A 27,590-nucleotide genomic window follows, 5' to 3' on the forward strand; every position below is an offset into this window, starting at 1 on the left:
CTTGCTGCAATTTAAGGCTTCCCCAGCAGTTTAAGGCTTTTGCTTCAGAGGACAGAAGGAGGCAGGGAAGTGAGAGGCTTTGTGTTTGTTTCAGTGCAGCCTTTGATCACCTCCTGCATGCCTGTGTCATTAAGAGGGGGCTTTCTCATATGTTTCTCTTGAATACTAGGAGGAGGAGCTTGCTGTTGTGCTAGTCCATATTTGGCTTTTAAGCAGACGTTAAAATGTTAGCTTATTACTCCTTTTTGTGGTGGTCATTTCTGTCTCTTATGCTCAGCCAAAAGTGAAACTGTTAAATGTCCCATCTCTTCTTGGAGGGGCTTGTCTCCCTTTGGAATTTGGTTTACTTAGTTGCCTTACAATATCAGCTTTCTGATGGGCTTATGAAAGGTTATGATTTTGAAGATTATCTGGCTCTTCCAGGTTTTTAGGTAGGAGTGAAATTAATTGCAGCTTTTTACATCAAAAATGGAAATCTGACCTTCATATAAATGGAATCACACTATATTTATCTTCAAGTCTCTGGATTCTCTTGTTTAAAGGAGCCTGTTAGTTTTATTTGTATTGTTGCGTATAGCAGTAATTAGGTCTTCATTACCATGTTGTATTCTATTATGTGGAAACTACCACTAACATTTTTCTTTTTTTTTTTTGAGACGGAGTTTCGCTCTTGTTGCCCAGGCTAGAGTGCAATGGCGCGATCTCATCTCACCACAACCTCTGCCTCTTGGATTCAAGTGATTCTCCTGCCTGGCCTAACATTTTTCTATGAAACTATAATTCTAATGTATGTAGATCTTTACAAAATGTTTCATGTTTAGGTATTTACTGTTTGTCATATACTGAGCAAGCTTGGACTTCAGTAATGTATTCTGGTGAATCAAACCCAGTATGTGCCATTAGTGAATTTATGGCCTAGTAGTCTTCCATCCATGTGAATGTTACTCCTGTTACTCTTATTCCTGATGCTGGGCTTTCTATGGCTTTGTCCCTACTGCCCATTTAATTTAATTTAGGGAACTTTGCTCAAACAAATCCTATATAGACTGAAATGTTAAATGTTTGCTTGTGATTTGACCTGGTGTTTGCGAAATGTCTGTACTTAATTGTTATACTTGTCTACTATTTTAAAAGGCAGTATATGGGTCAGTATTCATGTAGTTTGGCACGTGTCATCTTTTCCTAGCCCTCTGCACATTAATGATATTTGCATGCCCCACAGGTATTTGAGTTTTGTGTTCCCATACCAACTGGTAAAATTTGGAGGGAGAAAGTTTTATGGTTTGGCCAGGGGAACTTCTGGTTCCTCTTTACTTGTTAGTATTTTTGTTCTTTTAAATTTAAATTTCAGGAAGTAATACACATTGGATCTGCATAATAACAATAAGAATTTAATGTTCTTAAAACACAAATTCCTTGTGAGCCTAACTTTTACAAGTTACTTTGAACTCCATTTATGTGAGTGAAAATGAAGTTGTAGCTGGAGCACAGAAAGGTCATGTTGATACAATAAAGAGCCTTTGTGTTGAGCATGGCATGTCCTCTTTAAAGTCTTGAAGAATCTGGAAGTAAGTGCACTGTTTTAAACCTTTACTTTGGCTAAAGTTGTCATTTTTGCTTATCTAATTGGTATTTTATTTTATTTTATTTTAGAGATGGAGTTTCACTCTTGTCACCTAGGCTGAAGTGCAATGGCGCAATCTTCAGTCACTGCAACTGTCTGTCTCTAGGGTTCAAGTGATGCTCTAGCCTCAGCCTCGCAGGTAGCTAGGATTACAGGCACCTGCCACCATGCCCAGCTAATTTTTTTATTTACTTTTTATTTCTTATTTTTAGTGGAGATGGGGTTTTACCATGTTGGCCAGGCTGATCTCAAACTCCTGACCTCAGGTGATCCTCCTGCCTTGGCCTCCCAAAGTGCTCGGATTACAGGCATGAGCCACCATGCCTGGCTGCTTATTTAATTGCTATAATCAAGCCTTTGAGTCAGCTTATGCCACAGATGACAGCCAGGAAAAAATGGGAAAAGGGGATATGAGAGAAGTAGTTGAGTAACACAAGGTTAAAAAAAATCACTTTAAATTCTGATCTAGTTGTCTGAATGTGAAAGCCAGTTTCAGAAGTAACTGCTTATACGTGGGTAGTCATCAGTACTGTTGTTCAGTTAATTGCTCTTGTACTTACTAGTGAGTTTATGTCTGTTTAAACCTCTAAAATGCAGACAATTTGTACCTTCTAAAAAACTATTTGAAAAACTAGAAAAAGACAGTGAATGGGTGGTTACTCAGATGATGAGGTAATGGATATGAAAGGAGTTTGAAAAAGTGACAACTCTTACTGTTCTGCTAAATTTCTGTAATTAATACCTAGGTCCTTTGCTGTCTTTATGCTTCTTCTCTGACATTAGCCATTGAGTCCCTTCCTTCATTCTTGTCCCTTGCTGACAGTAAGCTTCTCAGAATACAGGCATGCATCGCTTAACGAAGGGGATCTGTTCTGAGAAGTGCCTCGTTAGGCCATTGTTGTTATGCGAACATCATAGAGTATACTTACACAGACACAGATGGTGTAGCCTACTATACACCAAGGCTATATGGTATACTGTCTTGCTCGTAGGCTACAAACTTGTGCAGCATATTACTGTATATACTGTATATATATATATATACTGTAGGCAGTTGTAACACAACGGTAAGGAATTGTTTATCTAAAGTTATCTAAACATAGAAAAGGTACAATAAAAATACTATATAAAAGAGAAAAAATGGTGGTATACCTGTATAGGGCACTTGAATGGAGCTTGCAGAACTGAAAGTTGCTCTGGATGAGTTGGTGAGTGAGTGGTGAGTGAATGTGAAGGCCTAAGACATCATTGCACACTAGTATAGACTTCATAAACACTATACATACAGGATACAATAAATATGTAAAAATTAAAGTAATTGCATTACAGTGTTACAATGGCTACCATGTTACTAGGCTATAGGAATTTTTCAGCTCCACTATACTCTCTTGGGACCATCGTTGTAAATCACTGACGGTAACATCATTGTGTGGCCCACTGACTGTATTTCATTTCTTTGTCATGAAGGCAGTTTTCATTGGCCCTGGAATCAGGTAAACTTGAACCCAAATCCTCTTTGACAGTTTATGAATTTGTGACTTTGGGACAAGTATATTAGCCTTTCTGAATCTTGGTTTTAGCTATTTAAGATGGGAAGATATCTACTACCCTATAATGTTATAAGGATTAAACAAAAAGGATGAAGTGGTAAGCATGGTACCTATCATGTAAGTGCTTAATCATATTTGCTGCTGCTTTTCCCTTATTCAGTTTTGGATTCCTTTTAAAAGTGAGAAACTTGTTTTATGGTTTAAAAAAAAGGCATTTATAGGTATTTTTGAAAAAAATTTTTTTTTTTTTTTTTTGAGATGGAGTCTGTCTCACTCTTTTGTTCAGGCTGGAGTGCAGTGGTGCGATCTCGGCTCACTGCAACCTCTGCCTCCTGGGTTCAAATGATTCTTGTGCCTCAGCCTCCTGAGTAGCTCGGATTACAGGTGTGCGCCACCACACCTGGCTAATTTTTGTATTTTTGGCAGAGACAGGGTTTCACCATATTGGCTAGGCTGGGCTTGGACTCCTGATATCAGGTGATCTGCCTGCTTCGGCTGCCCAGAGTGCTGGGATTACAGGTGTGAGCCTAATTTTTCAGGCCACCTGGCCTGAAAAAAAAATTTTAAAATATGAAATACCAATACTGTAAATGTGCTATACTTTAAAAAATTATTCTTAAACTAAAAAAAAAAATCTGACATTTTCAAGCACTATTCCAGATATTAGTCTAGTTCACTATTAAATTAAAGCTCACAGATGGTATTAAAGTGTCTCAGAGAAGATTATATCATTAGATGATGTAGGCAACATATATTTTTTCAAATTGTTAATGAATGGATTTTTTAAGACACCTAACAGATTACAGATTAGGTAAAGTGCATCAAAGACAGGTTGGCTACCAAAATGAAGCAGACTCACCGTGTCTATTTTATTTTATTTCAAAATTATAAGCAAATATAAGAGAAATTTTCTTGAACATTTAAAGACAGAAGGTATCTCATCAACAAATGAAGTGATAATATTCATAACGTAAACTTCATAGTGGAGCTGTCAGACTAGTTTATCTTAAGACCAAAGTTCAAGATGATTGATGTCATTTGTGTTGCAATTATTTGTACATTTAGAAATCAATATTCTTTATAGAGAATAGCACAATCAGGTTCTAATATTATTCTTTTCTCCCACAAATGGTGGAACCACAAACACTAGTAACAATGTGTATATCTTTTGGGCTCATCTTGTGCCCCTGAGTTATTAATACCGAAGATGCTCTTGGGAGGTAACATGTATTACCCTCATCTTAGGCAGGAAAATAGAGACACAGAGAAGGGAAAGAGTATGATTTTCTTTCTGTGGTCTACTTGTGACAGGCAGGGAAATGTTAAAGCCTTTCTGATTCACAGGCTCTTTAGTCTTTAACATGTATTATTTATTGATTTGCAAAATGACCCTAATATGTAATATCAATACCAGTTTTCTTATGTTTATACCAAAAGTGGTTGTAGATGTTTTGTAGAAAAGACCATTATCAAAAAATGAGGAAGACAGTTGTCTGGCATGGATACTGCCACTGTCCCTTGCTCTGCTCCTGGCAAACATTGCTGCTTGATCACGTCACTACTTCAGATTTGAAGCTAGATTTGACCTCAGCATCCTTTTGTTTTTTAAAAATTTTAATGTTAAATTTTTAGTGGAGATGAGGTCTCATTATGTTGCTCAGTATGGTCTTCAACTCCTGAGCTCAAGCGATCCCCTCGCCTCAGCTTCCCAAACTGTTGAGATTACAGGCATGAGCCACTGTGCCTGGCCTCAGAATCTTTTTCAACATATTGCCCAAGGGAGTTATTACCAGTCAATCACAGGTCCACAAAACAATGTTCTTTTTTAGTCTTTCCTTACTGTTAAATTAATCTGCATTAAGAGATTATGCATTTACTTACAAGTTTAGGATCTGTTAAATTTGTATTCCTGTAACTGACCTCCAAGTACAGTATATAAGACTTAGTTTATGTTCTCAGCAGGTTTACTTTCCTGTGGGTCAAATAGACATACACACAATTAGAAGACAAACCCAGCTATATTATTGCTGTGAAGAGAATAGAGAGTGATGTAAGATTAATTTTAACTGGAAATGTTGGTGGATGTGATGATTTTGGACTTTGAGGATAGAATCTTCCAAGTGGTCTTTAGCAAAGGCATAGAAGATAGAAAATATAGGATGGATTTTGGGGAATGACAAGTAACGTATCTTGACTTAAGTATATAACAAGGATAAGGTAGAACCAAATAGCGTAGCTTGCTCCCTGTACAATGAGTTTTGGGTTTTATTTTGTTGTTCCTAGTCTCACAGACGGTTTTTAATCAGTAGAATGACGTGATCCAGGTCTGTGCTTTAAGAAGATAACTGCTGACAGTTTGAATAGAAGTAAGGTTGGAATCTTGACATAAATGTAGGAATCCTTGGTAGTAGTACAGGAAGAAATGATGAGCATAAGAACTAAGATTGTGGAATGGAAGTGGTGAATTTAGAATAAATTTTAAAGGTAAAATTAATGTGATTCCTATAGGATTAAATTATCCCTAGAGGCTCCAGCATTTCTTTGGAAGGATATCCAGTTATTTCCTTTGTGTATTCCAAGTTTAAAAAAATTTTTAAAGGTGATTTTTTTCTCTACTTGTATTTCTGGAGAATTATTTCTTTATCCTTGATATTTCTTTAACTTAACTAGGATATGTATTTGCATCTGTGATTTGGTATATTTTTTCTTTCCTTCCATAGATTTTTTTCACCTTTATTTTAGGGATATTTTCTATTATGTCCTCCTGCCTTTTATCTTCCATTTAGTTAGTTATTCTGCTTTAGAGATACTAATTATCTTTCTGTTCAGCCTTTGTCCTACATTTTCTTTCTAATTCTTTTGATATCTTTGTCTTTTGTTTCTCCTCAATACTTTTTTTTTTTTTTGATATAGGGTCTCACTCTTTCAGCCAGGCTGGCATGCAGTGGCTTGATCACAGCTCACTGCAGCCTCAACCTCGTGGGCTCAGTTGATCTTCCCACTTTAGCCTCCTGAGTAGCTGGGACAACAGGTGTGCACCACCATGGCTGGCTAATTCTTGTAGTTTTTGTAGAGATGAGGTTTCGCCCTGCTGTCCAGGCTGGTCTTGCACTCCTGGTCTCAAGTTATCCACCCAACTTAGCCTCCTTAATATGTTCTTGTTACCTTAAGATTTTTCTCCTTGCCATTTGTTTAAGTCTTTAGTTCTTTTTCTTGCTTTTTTTTTTTTTTTCCCCAAATTCATTGCTCTTAATTGGTTTCCTTAACGCTGAAGCCTTTTTTTTCCAATTTACCTGTTTTGTCTTTTCATCTTTGGGCTTTTGTTTCATTAGATGCGTGTTCTTATTAGGTTGTTCTGTGTTACAAGAAACTGTTTATATGATTGTATGGCCATTTCTTTTTGTCTTGCTCAGGCTTAATTTGGATACCTAGGTCAGTACTTTGCTTTTGCCCTTCTGTGGCCCTATGCTTTCCCATCTCCTTAGATTGTGTTAAATGTCCTATACCAGTCTCATTTCATACTGCTGAGGGTATAGTAACTTTCTATGGGCTTCAGATCCTTCCCTCAACTCAGTATAGGGCCTTAGAAGTTGGCAGATCTGGTGATGCCTCTGCCTAGGTTTTGAAGCCTCTGTGCTCAGGATATTTTTCCTCAACTTTTCTAGGGCATGACAAATCAAATTTTTCTTTCCAAACTAGAGATATTTCTTAAACTTTTCAAGTTTACATTTAGTTCACATTTCTTTCTCACTACTGCTTCCAGGCAGTAATCAGGCTAGTCATACTGTACCATACAGAATTTTTTTCTGTCCATCACTTTTTAAAGTTTATAGGTTCTTAGTTTAAATAGCTTTTTGTATTACACTATGTAGCTGGTGGGTTTTCCACTAAAAAATCACATGCACACAAATATATATATATATTTATATATTTATATCTTTTATTAGTTGTTGGTAACAGGACGTTCTTTAGTCTTTTTCCATTCTATACTTGAACATTTGTGTGATTTTCTAAATATTTACTTTTGACATAATTAATAACATGTATGATAGGAACTCTACTTCTTAGGTCAGGGTTGACTTGGAATCAGTTGTTTTAAAAATAAAAAAAATTGGTCTGATGCGGTGGCTCGTGCCTGTAATCCCAGCATTCTGGGAGGCCGAGATGGGTGGATCACCTGAGGTCAAGAGTTTGAGACCAGCCTGGCCAACATGATGAAATCCTGTCTCTACTAAAAAATAGAAAAAATTAGCCTGGCGTGATGGCAGGCATCTATAATCCCAGCTACTAGGGAGGCTGAAGCAGGAAAATTGCTGCTTCAATTCTGAAGCAGTTCGTTCTTCAATAATGAACCCATTAGGTGGAGGTTGCAGTGAGCCGAGATCATGCCACTGTATTCCAGCCTGGGTGACAGAGAGAGACTCCATCTCAACAACAATTACAACAAAAATTTTTAAAATTTAGCTGGGCGCAGTGGCTCATGCCTGTAATCTCAATACTTTGAGAAACCAAGGTGGGAGGATTGCTTGAGCCCGGGAATCCCAGACCAGCCTGGGCAATATAGCAAGGCCTCCACCTCTATAAAAAGTAAAAATAAATTAGCTGGCCATGGTGGTGTGCACCTATAGTCAGTCCTAGCTGCTTGGAAGGCTGAGGTAGGAAGATCGCTTGAGCCCAGGAGTTTGAGGCTGCAGTGATCTGTGATTGCACCATTGCACTCTAGCTGGGTGACAGAGCAAGACCATGTCTCTTAAAAAAAAATACAGTGTCATATACTATATTAAAAAATCAGTATCCCTAAGGCATTTTTAAAGTTGCATTTTCGCTTGTTAGTGTTTTTACAGAATTCTTATATAATTACAGTGAATATATTGTGACCATATATTTGTTAATAGGACAAACATTTTAATATTTCTGGCTCATCTTTATAATCTCATCACATGATATATCATGATTCATTAAAAAGTTACTCAAATAGAAGACATTAGTGGTTTCTAGTTTTATGCTCTTTTGTGTGTATTGAACCTTTTCATTTTTGTAGTTTTGTGTTATATTTAAAATAAATACAAGCTTTGCACGGTGGCTTATGCCTCTGATCCCAGCACTTTCAGAGGCCAAGGTGGGAGGATCACTTGAGGCCAAGGCAGGAGGATCACTTGAGGGTAGGAGTTCGAGACCAGCCTAGGGAATATAGTGAAACTGTCTCTACAAAAAATTTTAAAAAAAAATTAGCTGTGTGTGATGCTGTGTGCCTTTAGTCCCAGCTACTTGGGAGGCTAAGGTGGAAGGATCACTTGAGCTAGGGAGGGGGAGGCTGCAGTGAGCCATGATCATGCCACTGCACTCCAGCCTGGGTGACAGAGCAAGAGATCCTGTCTCAATAATAAAATAAAATAAAATAAAATAAATAAAATAAAATAAAATAAAATAAAATAAAATAAAATAAAATAAAATAAAATAAAATAAAATAATAAAATAAAATGTAAAATAGTGTAAGATTGAGATTAATGGACAAATCAACTTTATTAAATCTTTACACTTCTCACCCTGGCACTGTCATTTGTATTTATGTTACCAGATGGAAATTCTTTGGAGATAGTTGTCTAAAATGACAGCTTATTACTCAACCCTTAATGCCAAAAGAATTGTTTGATGCCATTATATTCTTCACCTACATACTTCTCATGGCTTTATTAATTAAGGTTTTTCAAATGTCTTGTAGCTTTTATAAAATCATGTATTTTTTAAAAAATATATTCTTTAATTACCTTTTATTTCATGGGTTTTAAGGGAACAGGTGATTTTTGGCTGTATGAATGAATTGTGTAGTGGTGAAGTCTGAGATTTTAGTGCACATGCCACCCGAATAGTGTACATTGTACCCTACTACATTGTGTAGTTTTTAAAAATCTCTCACATCATCCCCTCTTCTGAGTCTCCAGTGTCCATTCTACCTCTCTGTATGCCTTTGCATACCCATAACTTAGTTCCCAATTATAAGTAAGAATATATGGTATTTGGTTTTTCATTCCTGAATTACTTCAGAATAATGGCCTCCATCTCCATCCACATTGCTTCAGAAGATATTATTTCATTCTTTTTTATGGCTGAGTAGTATTCCATGGTGTATTTTCTTAATTCACTCATTGGTTGGTGGGTACTTAGGTTGGTTCCACATCTGGCAATTTGTGAATTTTGCTGTGATAAACATACATATGCAGGTATTTTAAATTTTTTTTTTTAATTTTTATACAGTTTTCCTTTGGGTAGATACCCAGTGGTGAGATTGCTGGATCAAATGGTAGATTTAGTTCTTTGAGAAATCTCCATACTGTTTCCCATAGAGGTGATACTAATTTACATTGCCACTAGCAGTACCTAAATGTTCCCTTTTGGTCACATCTATGCCAATATCTATTGTTTTTTGACTTTTTAATAGCCATTCTGGCTGGGATAAGGTGATACCTCATTGTGGTTTTAATTTGCATGTCCCTGATGATTAGCGATGTTGAGCATTTTTTTCATGTTTCTTGGTCATTGTATACCTTCTTTTGGAAAAATGTTTATTGATGTCATTTGTCCACTTTTTGATGGTATTATTTTTTTCCTTGCAGATTAATTGGAGTTCCTTATAGATTCTGGATATTAATCTTTTGTTAGATGAATAGTTTGCAAATATTTTCTCCTATTCTGTGTGCTGTTTACTCTGTTTATTTTTTGCTGAGCAGAAGCTTTTTAGTTAATTAGGTCCCATTTATTTTTTTTTGTTGTTGCATTTGCTTTTGGTGTCTTAGTCATAAATTCTTTGCCTAGACCGATATCCATAAGAGTTTTTCCTAGGTTTTCTTCTAGCATTTTTATGGTTTCATGCCTTAGATTTAAGTCTTAAATCCGTCTTGGGTTGATTTTTGTATATGGTAAGAGATAGGGATCCAATTTCATTCTTCTACATGTGGCTATCCAGTTTTCCTGACAACATTTATTGAATAAGGTGTTCTTTTCCCAATTTTCGTTATATATGCTTTGTCAAAGATCAGTTGATTGTATTTGGCTTTATTTCTGGGTTCTCTACTCTGTTCCTTTGCTCTATGAATGTACTTTTATACTAGTACCATGCTGTTTTTGTTACTATAGTAGCCTTGTAGTATAATTCGAAGTTGAGTAATGTGTTGCCTCCAGATTTGTTTTTTTGTTTAAGATTGCTTTTTGGTTCCATATGAATTTTAGGATTGTTTTGTCTAATTCTGTGAAAAATGATACTGGTATTTTGATACAAATTGCATTGAATCTGTAGACTACTTTGGGCAGCATGGTCATTTTCATGATATGGATTCCTCTAATGCATGAGTGTGGGATGTATTTCCATTCGTTTGCATTGTCTGTGATTTCTTTCAGAAGTGTTTTGCATTTCTCCTTGTAGAGATCTTTTACTTCCTTGGTTAAGTGTACTCCTAGGTATTTTATTTTATTTTTTTGCAGCTATGGTCAAAGGGATTGAGTTCTTGATTCTCAGCTTAGTCATTGTTGGTGTGCTACTGATTTGTGTACTTTGATTTTGCAACCTATGACTTTACTGGATTTATCAAATCTAGGAATCTTTTAGAGGAGTTTGTAGAATTTTCTAGATATATAATCATATCACTGGCAAACAGAGATAGTTTGACTTCTTCTTTTCCATTCTGAATGCCCTCTATTTCATTCTCTTGCCTGAGTGCACTGGCTGTGGTTTTCCGTATGTTCTTATTTTTAAAGGAGAGACTTTTACCCAAAATGAAAAAATCATTTGAATTGGAAAATTGGAAGAAGTACTCTGAAAGTATTATTTTTTACATAGTCAAATTTGGTAGTTTAATTTTATTATTTCTGAATTTTGCTGTCATTCATAGCATACGTTTATAAAGGTTTATAAACATGTTCTTTATTTTCTTCCAACATAAAGTTATTAATTTAATTAGTGCATTCGGTATTTGCCAGGAGTTCTTTAGGAATCATGAGTAACTTTTGGGCTTTTCTGCATATAAAAGTGTAAGTATCATATTATGTAATAATTCATGTAATTATCCTTATTTAGGAATGTTTAATATACTTCTTTTTTCTCTTCACAGATTCTGTCAGCTTTTAAGAACAAATGCACCTTATAGCTCATGGAAGAAAAAACACAAATCAAGACGTTTTTGGGTTCCAAGTTGCCAAAGTATGGAACAAAATCTGTAAGAAGTACATTGCAGCCGATGCCAAATGGGACACCTGTTAATTTATTAGGAACTTCCAAGAATAGTAATGTCAAAAGTTACATCAAAAATAATGGCTCTGATTGTCCATCATCTCATTCATTTAATTGGAGAAAAGCAAATAAATATCAACCTTGTGCACAAGGTGCTGAAGAGCCTAACAATACTCAAAATTCACATGATAAAATAATTGATCCTGGAAAACGTGTTCCTACTCAAGGAATGTTTGATAAAAATGGGATGAAGGGAGGTTTGAAAAGTGTTTCTTTATTCACATCAAAGTTAGCAAAGCCATCCACTATGTTTGTGTCATCTACAGAGGAGTTAAACCAAAAGTCTTTTTCTGGACCATCAAATTTGGGTAAATTCACCAAAGGCACATTATTAGGAAGGACTTCATATTCTTCGGTCAATACTCCAAAATCACAGTTGAATGGATTTTATGGAAACCGGTCGGCTGGTAGCATGCAAAGGCCTAAAGCAAACTCCTCTGCCACCAGAAGCAGTTCTGGAGAAAGCTTAGCTCAATCCCCAGACAGTAGTAAATCTGTTAATTGTGAAAAAATGGTAAGGTCACAGAGTTTTTCACATTCCATTCAGAATTCATTCCTTCCACCTTCATCTATAACCAGATCACATTCCTTTAATAGAGCTGTGGATCTTACAAAGCCTTATCAGAATCAACAGCTATCCATTAGAGTGCCTCTACGGTCAAGTATGCTAACAAGAAATTCCCGGCAGTCGGAAGTACTCAATGGGAATGAACATTTGGGGTATGGATTTAATAGGCCTTATGCTGCTGGTGGAAAGAAGTTGGCTTTACTAAATGGCCCCGGTGTAACTTCTACTTTAGGTTATAGAATGGTTCATCCCTCTCTACTGAAATCTAGCCGATCTCCATTTTCTGGGACTATCACAGTTGATGGAAATAAAAATTCACCTGCTGACACATGTGTAGAGGAAGATGCTACAGTTTTGGCTAAGGACAGAGCTACTAATAAGGACCAAGAACTGATTGAAAATGAAAGTTATAGAACAAAAAACAACCAGACTGTGAAACATCATGCTAAAATTAGATACCTGAGTGATGATGTGGATGACATTTCCTTGTCATCTTTGTCATCTTCTGATAAGAATGATTTAAGTGAAGACTTTAGTGATGATTTTATAGATATAGAAGACTCCAACAGAACTAGAATAACTCCAGAGGAAATGTGTCTCAAAGAAGAGAAAGATGAAAATGCACCACCACAGGATATATTTGATTCCCCCAAGGAAAATGAAAAAGTCTTCAGTAAAACTGATGAATGGATAGACATAAGTGTCTCTGGTAAATATTACTAACCTTAAGTTTTTTTGCTTTCTTTTAGGTAATATAACTGAACTTATATTTAGGATTATCTTCAGATAGATTTCAAGATATTATCAGTTTCACGGAGGGATGGATCTAGACAAAATTGGGGTGGGGCAACATTTATTTTCCTGTGACTTCCATACCCCATTTTTCACCCTATCCAAGACAATATTAATAACATTTGTTATTAATTATAACATTTGTTGTTCTTTGGCTATTATACACAGCCTATTCCTGCTTAGTATAGACAGTGCTTCTAATTGACTTTTCCCCTACTTACCTCAACCAGCATGGTATGCCATTACACAAACCATCTCTTCTCTTAGGGTAGCATTTCATTGCTATTTGTTAAGAGTAAAGCTGTACCAAAGGGGAAATTAGATAATACAGGTTATGTCTAATCTGATGGATTTTTTTATCTTAGGAAATTTTTCTTGTTTAGCAATTTTTGTAGATGCACTTCCTGAGAGAGGTTTATTTATTTATTAAACTGAAGAAAGTGAAATAATACCTGTTAAACATTTCCTCTTATGTTTGATTATCCTGTTACTAAATGCTGGAGAAAATGTATTTGGTATTTGTACATCCATATACCTGAATAAAGAACAACTAAAGGGATTAGACATAGACGTGGTATAATGAGGGGACTAGATCATGCATAGAGATGCATGTACAAACCCTTGATTGTCTATAGGTCTTCTAAAAGAGACTACCAGAACAAGTTTATTTCCTTTTAGGGAGGCAATTATGAGTACCCTACATTATTTAATCTATGAAGTTAAATAGTGTACACAGAGGAAAAGGAGTTTCCTGGCCAGTGTTTAAATATCTTGGGAAATATTATAGGTATATGAAGGTTTATTTACATTTTTGGAAATATTACAGAAGTGAAAGATGACTAAATGAATTTTCTTTTTGTCTATTAGAAAATATTTCAGTAGATTATTTTAAAGATTTTGCCTCTTGATGTTTTATTGCTTAGGATATAGAAAGTGCTGCAGTTATGAGTGCTTTTTTTGAGCCAGCTTTTTTGCTATGACATACCAGATTATTAGCACTTATATTTTTAGGACATGAGAAACAATTATATTTTTGTGAATCAATAACCTTTTTTCTCTTGAAGACAGGAGTGAATGTACAAAACATACTTCTGGGAATAATTTGGTTTCACCAGATACAGACTACAGAGCTGGTTCTTCGTTTGAACTATCTCCATCTGATAGCTCTGATGGAACATACATGTGGGATGAAGAAGGCTTGGAACCCATTGGAAATGTCCATCCGGTTGGGAGCTATGAGTCCTCTGAAATGAACAGCATAGTATGTATGGATTTATATACTCTTGGAATATTTTGTTTACCCTACTATAGAGAGACTTGTGATATGATTGATTTTTTAAAAAATTTATGAATTAACTTTACTGCTTTGAGAAATGGGAATTCATATTTGTTAAGAGCCTATAAAATATCTGACTCTAATGTGAAATAAAGCATAGAGAATATATGACATTTGACATAAATATACTCAACATGTGTACATACATATTCATCATACATATGTGCATATTGTATTAGTAGGTTAATCTATGCCAGTGGTTCTCAAAGATGGGGGGAGGAGGTCAATGACTGGAAGTGGTTTTGGTTGTCATATTGATGAGTACTTCTTGGCATCTAGTGGGTAGATGCCAGGGATGTTGTTTAACATCCCACAGTGCACAAGACAGAGACCACAATGAATTATCTAGCCTAAGATGGCAGTAGTGCTGCTGTTGAGAAACCTTGGTCTATGCTATACTGAGGTAACATTGAAGTGCCAACTCTGAACGGGATAATACAAGTATATTTTTTTACTCTTAGAAAGTCTGTTGTGGGTCTGGACAGCTCTCTAGGACAGCTGTCTTGAGTGATCTAAACTGCTTTGATTTTGGGGCTTGACCATCTTTTGAGGTCCCTTCTTGTCACTATGGCAGAGGAAGAGAGTGCCAGAGGGTCTCACACATACAATTACTTGCATTGGCCTGCAGGCAACACTTGGCACTTCCATTCATGATCTGGTGACCAGAACTAATCATGTGGTCCCACCTAAGTACTAAAGGGTTGGGAAGTGTAATGTCGTGTGTGCCTGGAAGGCAAGGGAACCAGGTATGAGCAAGTGTTAGACGACCTGCCATGAATTTATATGTGCAAATTTTAAGAAACATGGCAAGTAATGTGGATAATATGCCATATGGGTAAAATGTAGCTGGTATGTTTGAAGTGACTCATTGCAGTTATTCAGTATATAAAATATTATTTTCCAGTAGTTATATGGGAAAATTGGTAGTCTTTGTGGATATATTAAATTCCAAGTGGATTTCAGGCAGTGTAATTTTCTATACTCCTGTAAACCTTTTACTTAAGCCGTTGTTACCAGAGGCTTAAATTGCACAAACATTTTTTTAACGTCTATCAACACCTTGCATGCAAACATTTAATTTAGAGACAGTGTCTTCACCTCATTAGATAAAGGAGGCTCAGAAAAGAGAACAGTTTAAGACCTTACATGCTGTCTTACTAGGCGTTTTAAGGCAAATATGATTGAAGTGCAAATGAACATGGTGTCCAGCAGATGGCAGCAATAAACCACTTAGTACCTGACAGTTTTTAGAGGCTAACCATCTTCAGTTCATTGTTCCTGTAACTAATCCCATAATAGCTTTCTCTAAAATATTTCAGAATGCATCTGGATTGCCTGTTAGTCCTTAAGATCTCTGAGTTTCCTCCTTGTTCAGTAGGTTTATGTATATGGTATGGGAAGCAACAAAAACATTCATTCTGTGCTTTGGAACAAGATGGTGTTTCTGTCTTTCTCTTCTGATCTAAGGAGAAGAAGACAAAGTCTGAGAAAGGATAGAGAATTGATGGCAAAAGTTGAGAACAGGGTGTTGAGTTCTACAGTGATGTTGGATAATGATTTTTTTTTTGGTGAATTGGACTTCCCATCATTACTTAGTGATCTTCTGTATCTCTAATTATGCTTTTTGTTTTCAGACTTCTTTTTTTCCAAATATTAATATACCTTACCAGTTTTATTTGTGTATTTTCCCTTTTGTTACTATCAGTCTTTTTTATATATAGCAAATAGTTTATTATTTTAAGAATTTCAATTTGTCTTTTTCTTTTGACTAGTGAGTTTAATTCTTTTATGTTTGCATTTATTGTTATACTTGGACTTTATTTACTCTGCCATCTTACTAGTTTTATTTAAATTGTCTTGTTTTTTTTGTTTCTTTCTTTTTTTTTTTTTTTCCCTAAAGTGGTTCAAAGTAGTATCTCTTACTTAACCCCCAAAGACCTTTAGCTTATTCTCACTTTTTTTGGTCTCTGCAACACTGCCTCTTCCAGTCCAGGTAAAGATAAGGAGCTTTCACTAGAATGTACATCAACTGTGTCACTTCTAACACAGTTTAATTCCACCCACTGTTCATTTCTGCTGAGATTGTTTTTCTAGTAAATCTTCCTTTTTGAAAGAAACAGTGTGTTCATACACATTCTGGTGCAATCTCCTAATCATGTCAGGGATCCCAACAAATAGTTTGTAGACTGACTGCTTTTCATAACACCAGTCTAGAATCCTGGCTATTTATTTGTTTAAATGCTACCAGTATTATGCAGAGGTCTAAATTACATACAGTAAAATGCACAATTTTTCTGCAGACAGACCGGAGAATTTTGATAATATGGATGTATGTGTATGGATGATTATACATATGTGATGTATCTTAAAGTCATCTTCCCCCCACTGTATTTCAGGGTCATCTTTGTCATAAATGAATGACTGCATATATAAGTATTGCATAGACAAATATTTCTGTTTATTTTGTCAGTTATATGTTATTTTCATTTTTGTAGCTTTAAAATAAATTTTGCTGCCTGGTAGGGTAAGTCTTCCAGCTTTGTTTTTTCCCAAGATTTCCATAGCTCTTCTTAGTCTTTTGTATGTCCAATTAAATATTAGAATAAGCTTGTCAATTTCCAGAAAGGACCTGCAGGGATTTTGAATGGGATTGCATTGAATTTGTAGATGAGTTTGGAGAGAATTGACATATTTATAATGGAGATATAGTCCTCCATTAATTTCAGACTTTAGAAATACTTCTTGCTGATGTTTTGTACTTTTCTGCAAAATGTTACACATGTTTGATTTTGACACTGTAAGTGGTATCGTTTTTATAATTTTACGAGTTTTTGTTGTTGTACTAATTTGCCTGTGGATGGTTTTGGAACTGGTGTATACACTATATAATCATACCATTTGCAAAGTTGCCTCATCACCCGAGCGCTTACCCTATTACACGAGTTAGGACCACCAACATAATGTTGAATTGAAATGGTGATAGAATTTCAGAGAGAAAGCCTTAATAGTTCACCATTAAAGTTTTTGGGAGCTGAGAGGGAGTTTAATCAGAATATGGAAACTCTCTTTTATTTTGTTTGCTGAATTTTTGTTGTGAATGAATATTAAGTTTTACCAAATGCTTTCTCTACATCTGTTGAGATAATGAAATTTTTTTTGTGTTAGTGTGCTACATTGCATGGCTTGATTTTCAAATAGTAAACTACCTTTCCATTCTTAGAATACATTCACTTGGTCATGATGTATTATCTTTTCAAATGTAGTTAAACTAGATTTTCTAATTTTTAAATTTAAAAATTTTTTTTAATTAATTTTTTTTTTTTTTTTTGAGATGAAGTCTCGCTCTTGTCACCCAGGCTGGAGTGCAATGCTGTGATCTTGGCTCACTGCAACCTCTGCCTCCCAGGTTCAAGCGTTTCTTCTGCCTCAGCCTCCCAAGGAGATGGGATTACAGGTGCCTGCCACCATGCCTGGCTAAATTTTGTATTTTTAGTAGAGTTAGGGTTTCACAATGTTGGCCAGGCTGGTCTCGAACTCCTGACCTCAGGCGATCTGCCTGCCTCAGCCTCACAAAATAGTGGGATTACTGGCATGAGCCACTGCGCCTGGCCTAAAAATTAATTTTTAGAAAAGAGATGGGGTCTTGCTATATTGTCCAGGCTGGCCTTGAACTCCTGGGCTGAAGTAGTCCTCCCCCACAGTCTCCCAAGGAGCTGGGACTACAGGTGCATGCCACCATACCCAGCTCTGCTAATAGTCTATGTTTTTGCATGTATGTTCATGAGTAAGATTGTTCTGCTGTGTAATTTTCTTGTTTTTCTTTCTGATGTTGTTGCCATGGTTTTGGATCAAGATCATGCTGACTTTATAATGAGTTGAGAAGTGTTATCTTATTTTTCTGTCCTTTGAAAGAATTTGTGTACAACTAATGTGCTTATTCCTTAGGTATGTAAAAGAATTTGCCAGAATTCAGCCTTCTGGAACTGGAGTTTTCTTTATGAAAAGGTTTTTAGTAACAGTTTTAATTTTTAGATACTAGCATATTAAAATTTGTATGTATATTCATGTTGGTTTTTGAAAATTTGTCCATTTCATCTAAACTTGTCATTTTGTTGGTGAAAGTTGACTAGGATTATCCTTTTTAAAACATCTTTAGGATCTTATAAGGATGTCTGCTTTTCATTCCTGATACTGGTAATTGGTGTTTCCTTTCTTTTTCTTCATTTCCAAGAACCAAATTTGGGCTTTGCTGATTTTTCTATATTGTGCTTATTTTCTGTTTTTATTGATTTTGGTTTATATCTTTATTTGCTTCCTTCTACTTTTCTTATTTTTTTTAAATTAATAAATTTTTTTTATTATTATACTTTAAGTTCTAGGGTACATGTGCACAACGTGCAGGTTTGTTACATATATATACTTGTGCCATGTTGGTGTGCTGCACCCATCAACTCGTCAGCACCCATCAACTTGTCATTTACATCAGGTATAACTTCCAATGCAATACCTTCCCGCTCCCCCCTTCCCCTTCCCCATAATAGGCCCTGGTGTGTGATGTTCCCCTTCCCAAGTCCAAGTGATCTCATTGAGTTCCCACCTATGAGTGAGAACATGTGCTGTTTGGTTTTCTGTTCTTGCGACAGTTTGCTGAGAATGATGGTTACCAGCTGCATCCATGTCCCTACAAAGGACACAAACTCATCCTTTTTTATGGCTGCATAGTATTCCATGGTGTATATGTACCACATTTTCTTAATCCAGTCTGTCACTGATGGACATTTGGGTTGATTCCAAGTCTTTGCTATTGTGAATAGTGCCGCAATGAACATACCTGTGCATGTATCTTTATAGCAGCATGATTTATAATCCTTTGGGTATATACCCAGTAATGGGATGTCTGGGTCATATGGTACTTCTAGTTCTAGATCCTTGAGGAATCACCATACTGTTTTCCATAATGATTGAACTAGTTTACAATCCCACTAACAGTGTAAAAGTGTTCCTATTTCTCCACATCCTCTCCAGCACCTGTTGTTTCCTGACTTTTGAATGATTGCCATTCTAACTGGTGTGAGATGGTATCTCATTGTGGTTTTGATTTGCATTTCTCTGATGGCCAGTGATGACGAGCATTTTTTCATGTGTCTGTTGGCTGTATGAATGTCTTCTTTTGAGAAATGTCTGTTCATATCCTTTGCCCACTTTTTGATGGGGTTGTTTGTTTTTTTCTTGTAAATTTGTTTGAGTTCTTTGTAGGTTCTGGATATTAGCCCTTTGTCAGATGAGTAGATTGCAAAAATTTTCTCCCATTCTGTAGGTTGCCTGTTCACTCTGATGGTAGTTTCTTTTGCTGTGCAGAAGCTCTTTAGTTTAATTAGATCTCATTTGTCAATTTTGGCTTTTGTTACCATTGCTTTTGGTGTTTCAGACATGAAGTCCTTGCCCATGCCTATGTCCTGAATGGTATTCCCTAGGTTTTCTTCTAGGGTTTTTATGGTATTAAGTGTAACATTTAAGTCTCTAATCCATCTTGAATTCATTTTCGTATAAGGAGTAAGGAAAGGATCCAGTTTCAGCTTTCTACTTATGGCCAGCCAATTTTCCCATCACCATTTATTAAATAGGGAATCCTTTCCCCATTTCTTGTTTTTGTCAGGTTTGTCAAAGATCAGATGGCTGTAGATGTGTGGTATTATTTCTGAGGACTCTGTTCTGTTCCATTGGTCTATGTCTCTGTTTTGGTACCAGTACCATGCTGTTTTGGTTACTGTAGCCTTGTAGTATAGTTTGAAGTCAGGTAGCGTGATGCCTCCAGCTTTGTTCTTTTGACTTAGGATTGTCTTGGCAATGCAGGCTCTTTTTTGGTTCCATATGAACTTTGAAGCAGTTTTTTCCAATTCTGTGAAGAAACTCATTGGTAGCTTGATGGGGATGGCATTGAATCTATAAATTACCTTGGGCAGTATGGCCATTTTCATGATGCTGATTCTTCCTATCCATGAGAATGGTATGTTCTTCCATTTGTTTGTGTCCTCTTTTATTTCACTGAGCAATGGTTTGTAGTTCTCCTTGAAGAGGTCCTTTACATCCCTTGTAAGTTGGATTCCTAGGTATTTTATTCTCTTTGAAGCAATTGTGAATGGAAGTTCCTTCATGATTTGGCTCTCTGTTTGTCTGTTACTGGTGTATAAGAATGCTTGTGATTTTTGCACATTAATTTTGTATCCTGAGACTTTGCTGAAGTTGCTTATCAGCTTAAGGAGATTTTGGGCTGAGACAATGGGGTTTTCTAAATATACAATCATGTCATCTGCAAACAGGGACAATTTGACTTCTTCTTTTTCTAACTGAATACCTTTGATTTCTTTCTCTTGCCTGATTGCCCTAGCCAGAACTTCCAACACTATGTTGAATAGGAGTGGTGAGAGAGGGCATCCCTGTCTTGTGCCAGTTTTCAAAGGGAATGCTTCCAGTTTTTGCCCATTCAATATGATATTGGCTGTGGGTTTGTCATAAATAGCTCTTATTATTTTGAGATACATTCCATCAATACCTAGTTTATTGAGAGTTTTTAGCATGAAGGGCTGTTGAATTTTGTCAAAGGCCTTTTCTGCATCTATTGAGATAATCATGTGGTTTTTGTCTTTGATTCTGTTTATATGCTGGATTATATTTATTGATTTGCATATGTTGAACCAGCCTTGCATCCCAGGGATGAAGCCCACTTGATCATGGTGGATAAGCTTTTTGATGTGCTGCTGGATCTGGTTTGCCAGTATTTTATTGAGGATTTTTGCATCGATGTTCATCAGGGATATTGGTCTAAAATTCTCTTTTTTTGTTGTGTCTCTGCCAGGCTTTGGTATCAGGATGATATTGGCCTCATAAAATGAGTTAGGGAGGATTCCCTCTTTTTCTATTGATTGGAATAGTTTCAGAAGGAATGGTACCAACTCCTCCTTGTACCTCTGGTAGAATTCAGCTGTGAATCCATGTGGTCCTGGACTTTTTTTGGTTGGTAGGCTATTAACTATTGCCTCAATTTCAGAGCCTGCTATTGGTCTATTCAGGGATTCAACTTCTTCCTGGTTTAGTCTTGGGAGAGTGTAAGTGTCCAGGAAATTATCCATTTCTTCTAGATTTTCTAGTTGATTTGCGTAGAGGTGTTTATAGTATTTTCTGATGGTAGTTTGTATTTCTGTGGGGTCGGTGGTGATATCCCCTTTATCATTTTTAATTGCGTCTATTTGATTCTTCTCTCTTTTCTTCTTTATTAGTCTTGCCTAGCGGTCTATCAATATTGTTGATCTTTTCAAAAAACCAACTCCTGGAGTCATTGATTTTTTGGAGGGTTTTTTGTGTCTCTTATCTCCTTCAGTTCTGCTCTGATCTTAGTTATTTCTTGACTTCTGCTAGCTTTTGAATGTATTTGCTCTTGCTTCTCTAGTTCTTTTAATTGTGATGTTAGGGTGTCAATTTTATATCTTTCCAGCTTTCTCTTATGGGCATTTAATGCTATAAATTTCCCTCTACACACTGCTTTAAATGTGTCCCAGAGATTCTGGTATGTTGTATCTTTGTTCTCATTGGTTTCAAAGAACATCTTTATTTCTGCCTTCATTTTGTTATGTACCCAGTAGTCATTCAGGAGGAGGTTGTTCAGTTTCCATGTAGTTGAGCGGTTTTGATTGAGTTTCTTAGTCCTGAGTTCTAGTTTGATTGCACTGTGGTCTGAGAGACAGTTTGTCATACTTTCTGTTCTTGTACATTTGCTGAGGAGTGCTTTACTTCCAACTATGTGGTCAATTTTGGAATAAGTGCGATGTGGTGCTGAGAAGAATGTATATACTGTTGATGGGGTGGAGAGTTCTGTAGATGTCTATTAGGTCTGCTTGGTGCAGAGTTGAGTTCAATTCCTGGATATCCTTGGTAACTTTCTGTCTCGTTGATCTGTCTAATGTTGCCAGTGGGGTGTTGAAGTCTCCCATTATTATTTATGGGAGTCTAAGTCTCTTTGTAAGTCTCTATGGACTTGCTTTATGAATCCTGTATTGGGTGCATATATATTTAGGATAGTTAGCTCTTCCTGTTCAATTGATCCCTTTACCATTATGTAATGGCCTCCTTTGTCTCTTTTGATCTTTGATGGTTTAAAGTCTGTTTTATCAGAGACTAGGATTGCAACCTCTGCCTTTTTTTGTTCTCCATTTGCTTGGTAGATCTTCCTCCATCCTTTATTTTGAGCCTGTGTGTGTCTCTGCATGTGAGATGGGTCTCCTGAATACAGCACACTGATGGGTCTTGACTTGTTATCCAATTTGCCAGTCTGTGTCTTTTAATTGGACCATTTAGTCCATTTAAATTTAAGGTGAATATTGTTATGTGTGAACTTGATCCTGTCATTATGATATTAGCTGGTTATTTTGTTTGTTAGTTGATGCAGTTTCTTCCTAGCATCGATGGTCTTTACATTTTGGCATGTTTTTGCAATGGCTGGTACTGATTGCTCCTTTCCCTGTTTAATACTTCCTTCAGAGTCTCTTGTAGGGCAGGCCTGGTGGTGACAAAATTTCTAAGCATTTGCTTGTCTGTAAAGGATTTTATTTCTCCTTCACTGATGAAACTTAGTTTGGCTGGATATGAAATTCTGGGTTGAAAATTCTTTTCTTTAAGAAAGTTGAATATTGGCCCCCACTTCTCTTGTGGCTTGTAGAGTTTCTGCCAAGAGATCTGCTGTTAGTCTGATGGGCTTCCCTTTGTGGGTAACCCGACCTTTCTCTCTGGCTGCCCTTAACAGTTTTTCCTTCATTTCAACTTTGGTGAATCTGACAATTATGTGTCTTGTAGTTGCTCTTCTTGAGGAGTATCTTTGAGGCGTTCTCTGTATTTCCTGAATTTGAATGTTGGCCTGCCTTACTAGATTGGGGAACTTCTCCTGGATGATATCCTGAAGAGTGTTTTCCAACTTGGTTCCATTTTCTCCCTCACTTTCAGGCACCCCAATCAGACGTAGATTTGGTCTTTTCACGTAGTCCCATACTTCTTGAAGGCTTTGTTCATTTCTTTTTCCTCTTTTTTCTTTAAACTTCTCTTCTTGCTTCATTTCATTCATTTGATCCTCAATCGCTGATATTCTTTCTTCCAGTTGATCAAGTTGGTTACTGAAGCTTGTGCATTTGTCATGTATTTCTCGTGTCATGGTTTTTATCTCTGTCAGTTCATTTATGGCCTTCTCTGCATTGATTATTCTAGTTATCCATTCTTCCATTCTTTTTCCAAGATTTTTAGTTTCTTTGCGCTGGATACGTAATTCCTCCTTTAGCTCTGAGAAGTTTGATGGACTAAAGCCACCTTCTCTCAGCTCGTCAAAGTCATTCTCCATCCAGCTTTGATCCGTTGCTGGCGATGAGCTGCATTCCTTTGGAGGGGGAGATGCGCTCTTATTTTTTGAATTTCCAGCTTTTCTGCCCTGCTTTTTCTCCATCCTTGTGGTTTTATGTGCCTTTGGTCTTTGATGATGGTGATGTACTGATGGGGTTTTGGTGTGGGTGTCCTTCCTGTTTGTTAGTTTTCCTTCTAACAGTCAGGACCCTCAGCTGTAGGTCTGTTGGAGATTGCTTGAACACTCCAGACCCTATTTGCCTGGGTATCAGCAGCAGAGGCTGCAGAAGATAGAATACTGCTGAACAGCGTGTGTACCTGTATGATTCTTGCTTTGGAAGCTTGTCTCAGGGGTGTACCCTGCCACGTGAGGTGTGGGGTGTCGGTCAGCACCTAGTGGGGCGTGTCTCCCAGTTAGGCTTCTCAGGGGTCAGGGACTGACTTGAGCAGGCAGTCTTTCCGTCCTCAGATCTCAACCTCCGTGTTGGGAGATCCACTGCTCTCTACAAAGCTGTCAGACAGGGTCGTTTGCATCTGCAGAGGTTTCTGCTGCTTTTTGTTTAGCTGTGCCCTGTCCCCAGAGGTGGAGTCTACAGAGACAGGCAGGCCTCCTTGAGCTGCTGTGGGCTCCACCCAGTTCGAGCTTCCCAGAGGCTTCGTTTACCTACTTAAGCCTCAGCAATGGTGGGCGCCCCTCCCCCAGCCTCGCTGCTGCCTTGCAGTTACATCACAGACTGCTGTGCTAGCAATGAGGGAGGCTTGGTGGGAGTGGGACTCTCCCGGCCAGGTGTGGGATATAATCTCCTGGTGTGCCATTTGCTAAGACCCTTGGTAAAGCGCAGTATTGGGGTGGGAGTTACCCGATTTTCCAGGTGTTGTGTGTCTCAGTTCCCCTGGCTGGGAAAAGGGATTCCCTTCCCCCTTGTGCTTCTCAGGTGAGGGGATGCCTCGCCCTGCTTCAGCTCTCACTTGTCCGGCTGCAGCAGCTGATCAGCACCAATTGTCCGGCACTCCCTAGTGAGATGAACCCTGTACCTCAGTTGAAAATGCAGAAATCACCCGTGTTCTATGTCGATCGGGCTGGGAGCTGGAGACTGGAGCTGTTCCTATTAGGCCATCTTGCTCCATCCCCCAGGACGTTTTAAAATCCCTTCTACTTTTCTTTAGTAATTTGTTTTTTCTTTTCCAAAGTTTCTGACATGGAAACTAGATAATTGATTTTTAGCCTTTCTCCCTTCTCTGGCATATGAAAGAATTCTCATAAAGAGAAACCTGTATTATTTGGGAAAGAATGCATTCTGTAAACACCCTAGTAGTAAATATAGCAGTTAGTTTCTTTTTACATGCCTTGTTTTAAAATTATGAATTCTAAGGCATGTTGTATAGGCCATTTTCCTTAAGCATTTATATATCCATGAACAATATACAGTATGATTTTGTATGTGTTTTACAACTTAGGTAAGTGATACATAATATTTGACAGGTTCTTTTTTTTTAACTCATTTTAATTTTTTTGTGTATATATGTAGTTCTAATTCATATTTATTACTTTATAATATTCTGTCATTTGAATATACCAGGATTTTTCTCTGTTCCCCTGCTAATCTACTTTTCAGTTATTCTTTATTGCTAATACTAATGTCTACATGGTGTAGCAGTGAACGTTCGGATTCAGTTCTCTTTGATCATATGAGTCAGTTTCTTTAGGATATAAACCTAGCAATAGCATTCCTAAGATATAAAGCTAGGAATAGTGTATTTTCAACTTTAACGATATTATCAAACTTCTCCCTAAAAAGGTCCTACCAGTGTATACCTTCCAGTAGAGGGTGAGAATTTCTGTCACTCCTCATCTGAACCCCCTAAGTCGTCATCTGACTTCAACATTTTAATCAGTTTGGTGAGTGTGAGATGATACATAATTTTAATTTACATTTACACCATTATTGATTTTGTCACTTTTTTCACATATTTTACTGGCTGTTTCGTTTCCTTTTATGTAAATTTTTACTTCACTGATTTTTCAATTGGGTTGTGCCATTTTTCTTATTGATATGGAAAAGTTTTTTTATGTGGTTGGAATTTAATTCTTGTTAAATGTGTTGCAGATAATCTTCTCTGAGCCCATGGCTTCCGTTTTGTTTTTTGTATCTTTTTACCATTCATACTTTTCAATTTTGACAATTAAATTTAGTAATGTTTTTCTTCATGGTTTTTGCTTCACATGCTCATGTATGCGTGTGTGTGTAAGACACCCTTTCCCATCCTAAGGCCATATAGGTATTTTGTTTATAGAGAAGTGTTATGGCATAATGATTAAGAGCCAAGGCTCCAGAACAAGCTAAGTTAAAACTCCACCTCTGTCATGTACTAGCTGTGTCTCCTTGGATTCTCTGTGTTCCTTTTTTTTTTTCTTTTTTTTTGGAGACAGAGTCTAGCTCTCTCACCCAGGCTGGAGTGCAGTGGCGCAATCTCGGCTCACTGCAAGCTCCGCCTTCCTAGGTTCACACCATTCTCCTGCCTCAGTCTTCTGAGTAGCTGGGATTACAGGTGCCCGCCACCATGCCAGGCAAATTTTTTTCTATTTTTAGTAGAGACAGAGTTTCACCGTGTTAGCCAGGATGGTCTCGATCTCCTGACCTCATGATCTGCCCTCCTCGGCTTCCCAAAGTGCTGGGATTACAGGCGTGAGCCACCACGCCTGGCCTCTCTGTGTTCCTTTTTAAAAAATATGGATGATAATTGTACCTACCTCCAGGGCTGATGTTAGGAAGTCTATGCCTGAATGGTATGACAGTCATGTGATTCCCTTGTGATACTGGTTGTTGAGTATTTTGAGTATCATCTCTAACTCATGGGATTACTATGAACATTAAACGAGGTCATATATATAAAGTACTTATTAATGCCAGGGATGTAACAAGAGCTCATCAGGTGCTTGTTATTTTGTTTTCTAATTGTTTTGTTTTACATTTAAGACTTCAGTCCATCTGAAGTTGGTATTAGGCACAATAATTTACACTCATTAATATTCTTCCACAATATACTTGGGGTACTATGCAGAAAAGAGTTAATGTCGCAGGTCTAAGATTGCTTCCTCTTAGATAACCCACTTGAAAGTTTGGCCCTTGGCTGGTAAACAGTTTCTTACAGTGCTATAAAACTTTTCATAAATGATAAGAGCGCAGTAGGTTTGCTGTGCCTAAACTGTTTGCACAGATAATATGATTTATGCTGAACACCTGCTTTCCTCCTGGGAGTGTAGAATTTTGGTATGTGTGAGGCAGAGGGTACCCACAAGACCATCCCCCAGTGAAACCTTGGGTGCTGAGTTTCTTAAAAATATCCATGGTGGGCTGGGTGCAATGACTCATGCGTGTAATCCCAGCACTTTGGGAGGCTGAGGCCGGTGGATCACCTGAGGTCAGGAGTTCAAGACCAGCTTGACCAATATGGTGAAATCCTGTCTCTACTAAAAATACAAAAATTAGCCGGGCGTGGTGGCGCCTGCCTGTAGTCCCAACTACTCGGGAGGCTGAGATAGGAGAATTGCTTGAACCCGGGCGGCAGAGGTTGCAGTGAGCCAAGATCATGCCATTGCACTCCAGCCTGGGTGACAGAGCAAGACTTTCTCAAAAAAAAAGAAACAAAAGAAAAAAAAAAAGAACATTCATCATGGACAAGACTTTGCACTCTTTGCATGTATTGTCGCAACTGGTTGCTAAAGGATTAAGCACATCACATCCTGTGTAACTCCGTTGAGAGAAGACTCTTGGATGCTTACTCCTGATTTTGCCCCATGTGCCTTTTATTTTTTTAATTTGCTTTGTATCCTTCTGCTGGAATAAATCTTAGTTGTTAATATTACTGTATGCTGAATCCTTTGACTCCTCTTAGTGAATTGTCTATCTTGGGAGTGGGCTTGAGGACTCCTGACACAGGTACTGATATGAGGTTATCTTTTTTTTTTTATTTATTTTTATTTTTTATTATACTTTAAGTTCTAGGGTACATGTGCATAACGTGCAGGTTACATATGTATACATGTGCCATGT

At 37.2% G+C, this 27,590-nt stretch overlaps 1 protein-coding gene across 4 annotated transcripts in view; it reads left to right on the plus strand.

Moving 5' to 3' along the window:
• The window catches only part of CCSER2 (coiled-coil serine rich protein 2), a 199,710-nt gene that overhangs the window by 31,670 nt on the left and 140,450 nt on the right, over nucleotides 1-27,590 (plus strand). For 3 of the 4 annotated variants that reach the window (XM_023226064.1, XM_023226065.1, XM_023226063.1), the window contains 2 exons: nucleotides 11,280-12,735; nucleotides 13,883-14,079. In XM_023226064.1, the coding sequence (XP_023081832.1) occupies nucleotides 11,319-12,735; nucleotides 13,883-14,079 (1,614 nt within the window). In that variant the 5' untranslated portion in view covers nucleotides 11,280-11,318. Of the gene's footprint in view, nucleotides 1-768; nucleotides 788-11,279; nucleotides 12,736-13,882; nucleotides 14,080-27,590 lie in introns of those variants that run through there. The other variant, XM_023226066.1, reaches the window with a different exon arrangement.

The sequence above is a fragment of the Piliocolobus tephrosceles genome, chromosome 9 (genome assembly GCF_002776525.5).
Source record: "Piliocolobus tephrosceles isolate RC106 chromosome 9, ASM277652v3, whole genome shotgun sequence".
NCBI lineage: Eukaryota > Metazoa > Chordata > Mammalia > Primates > Cercopithecidae > Piliocolobus > Piliocolobus tephrosceles.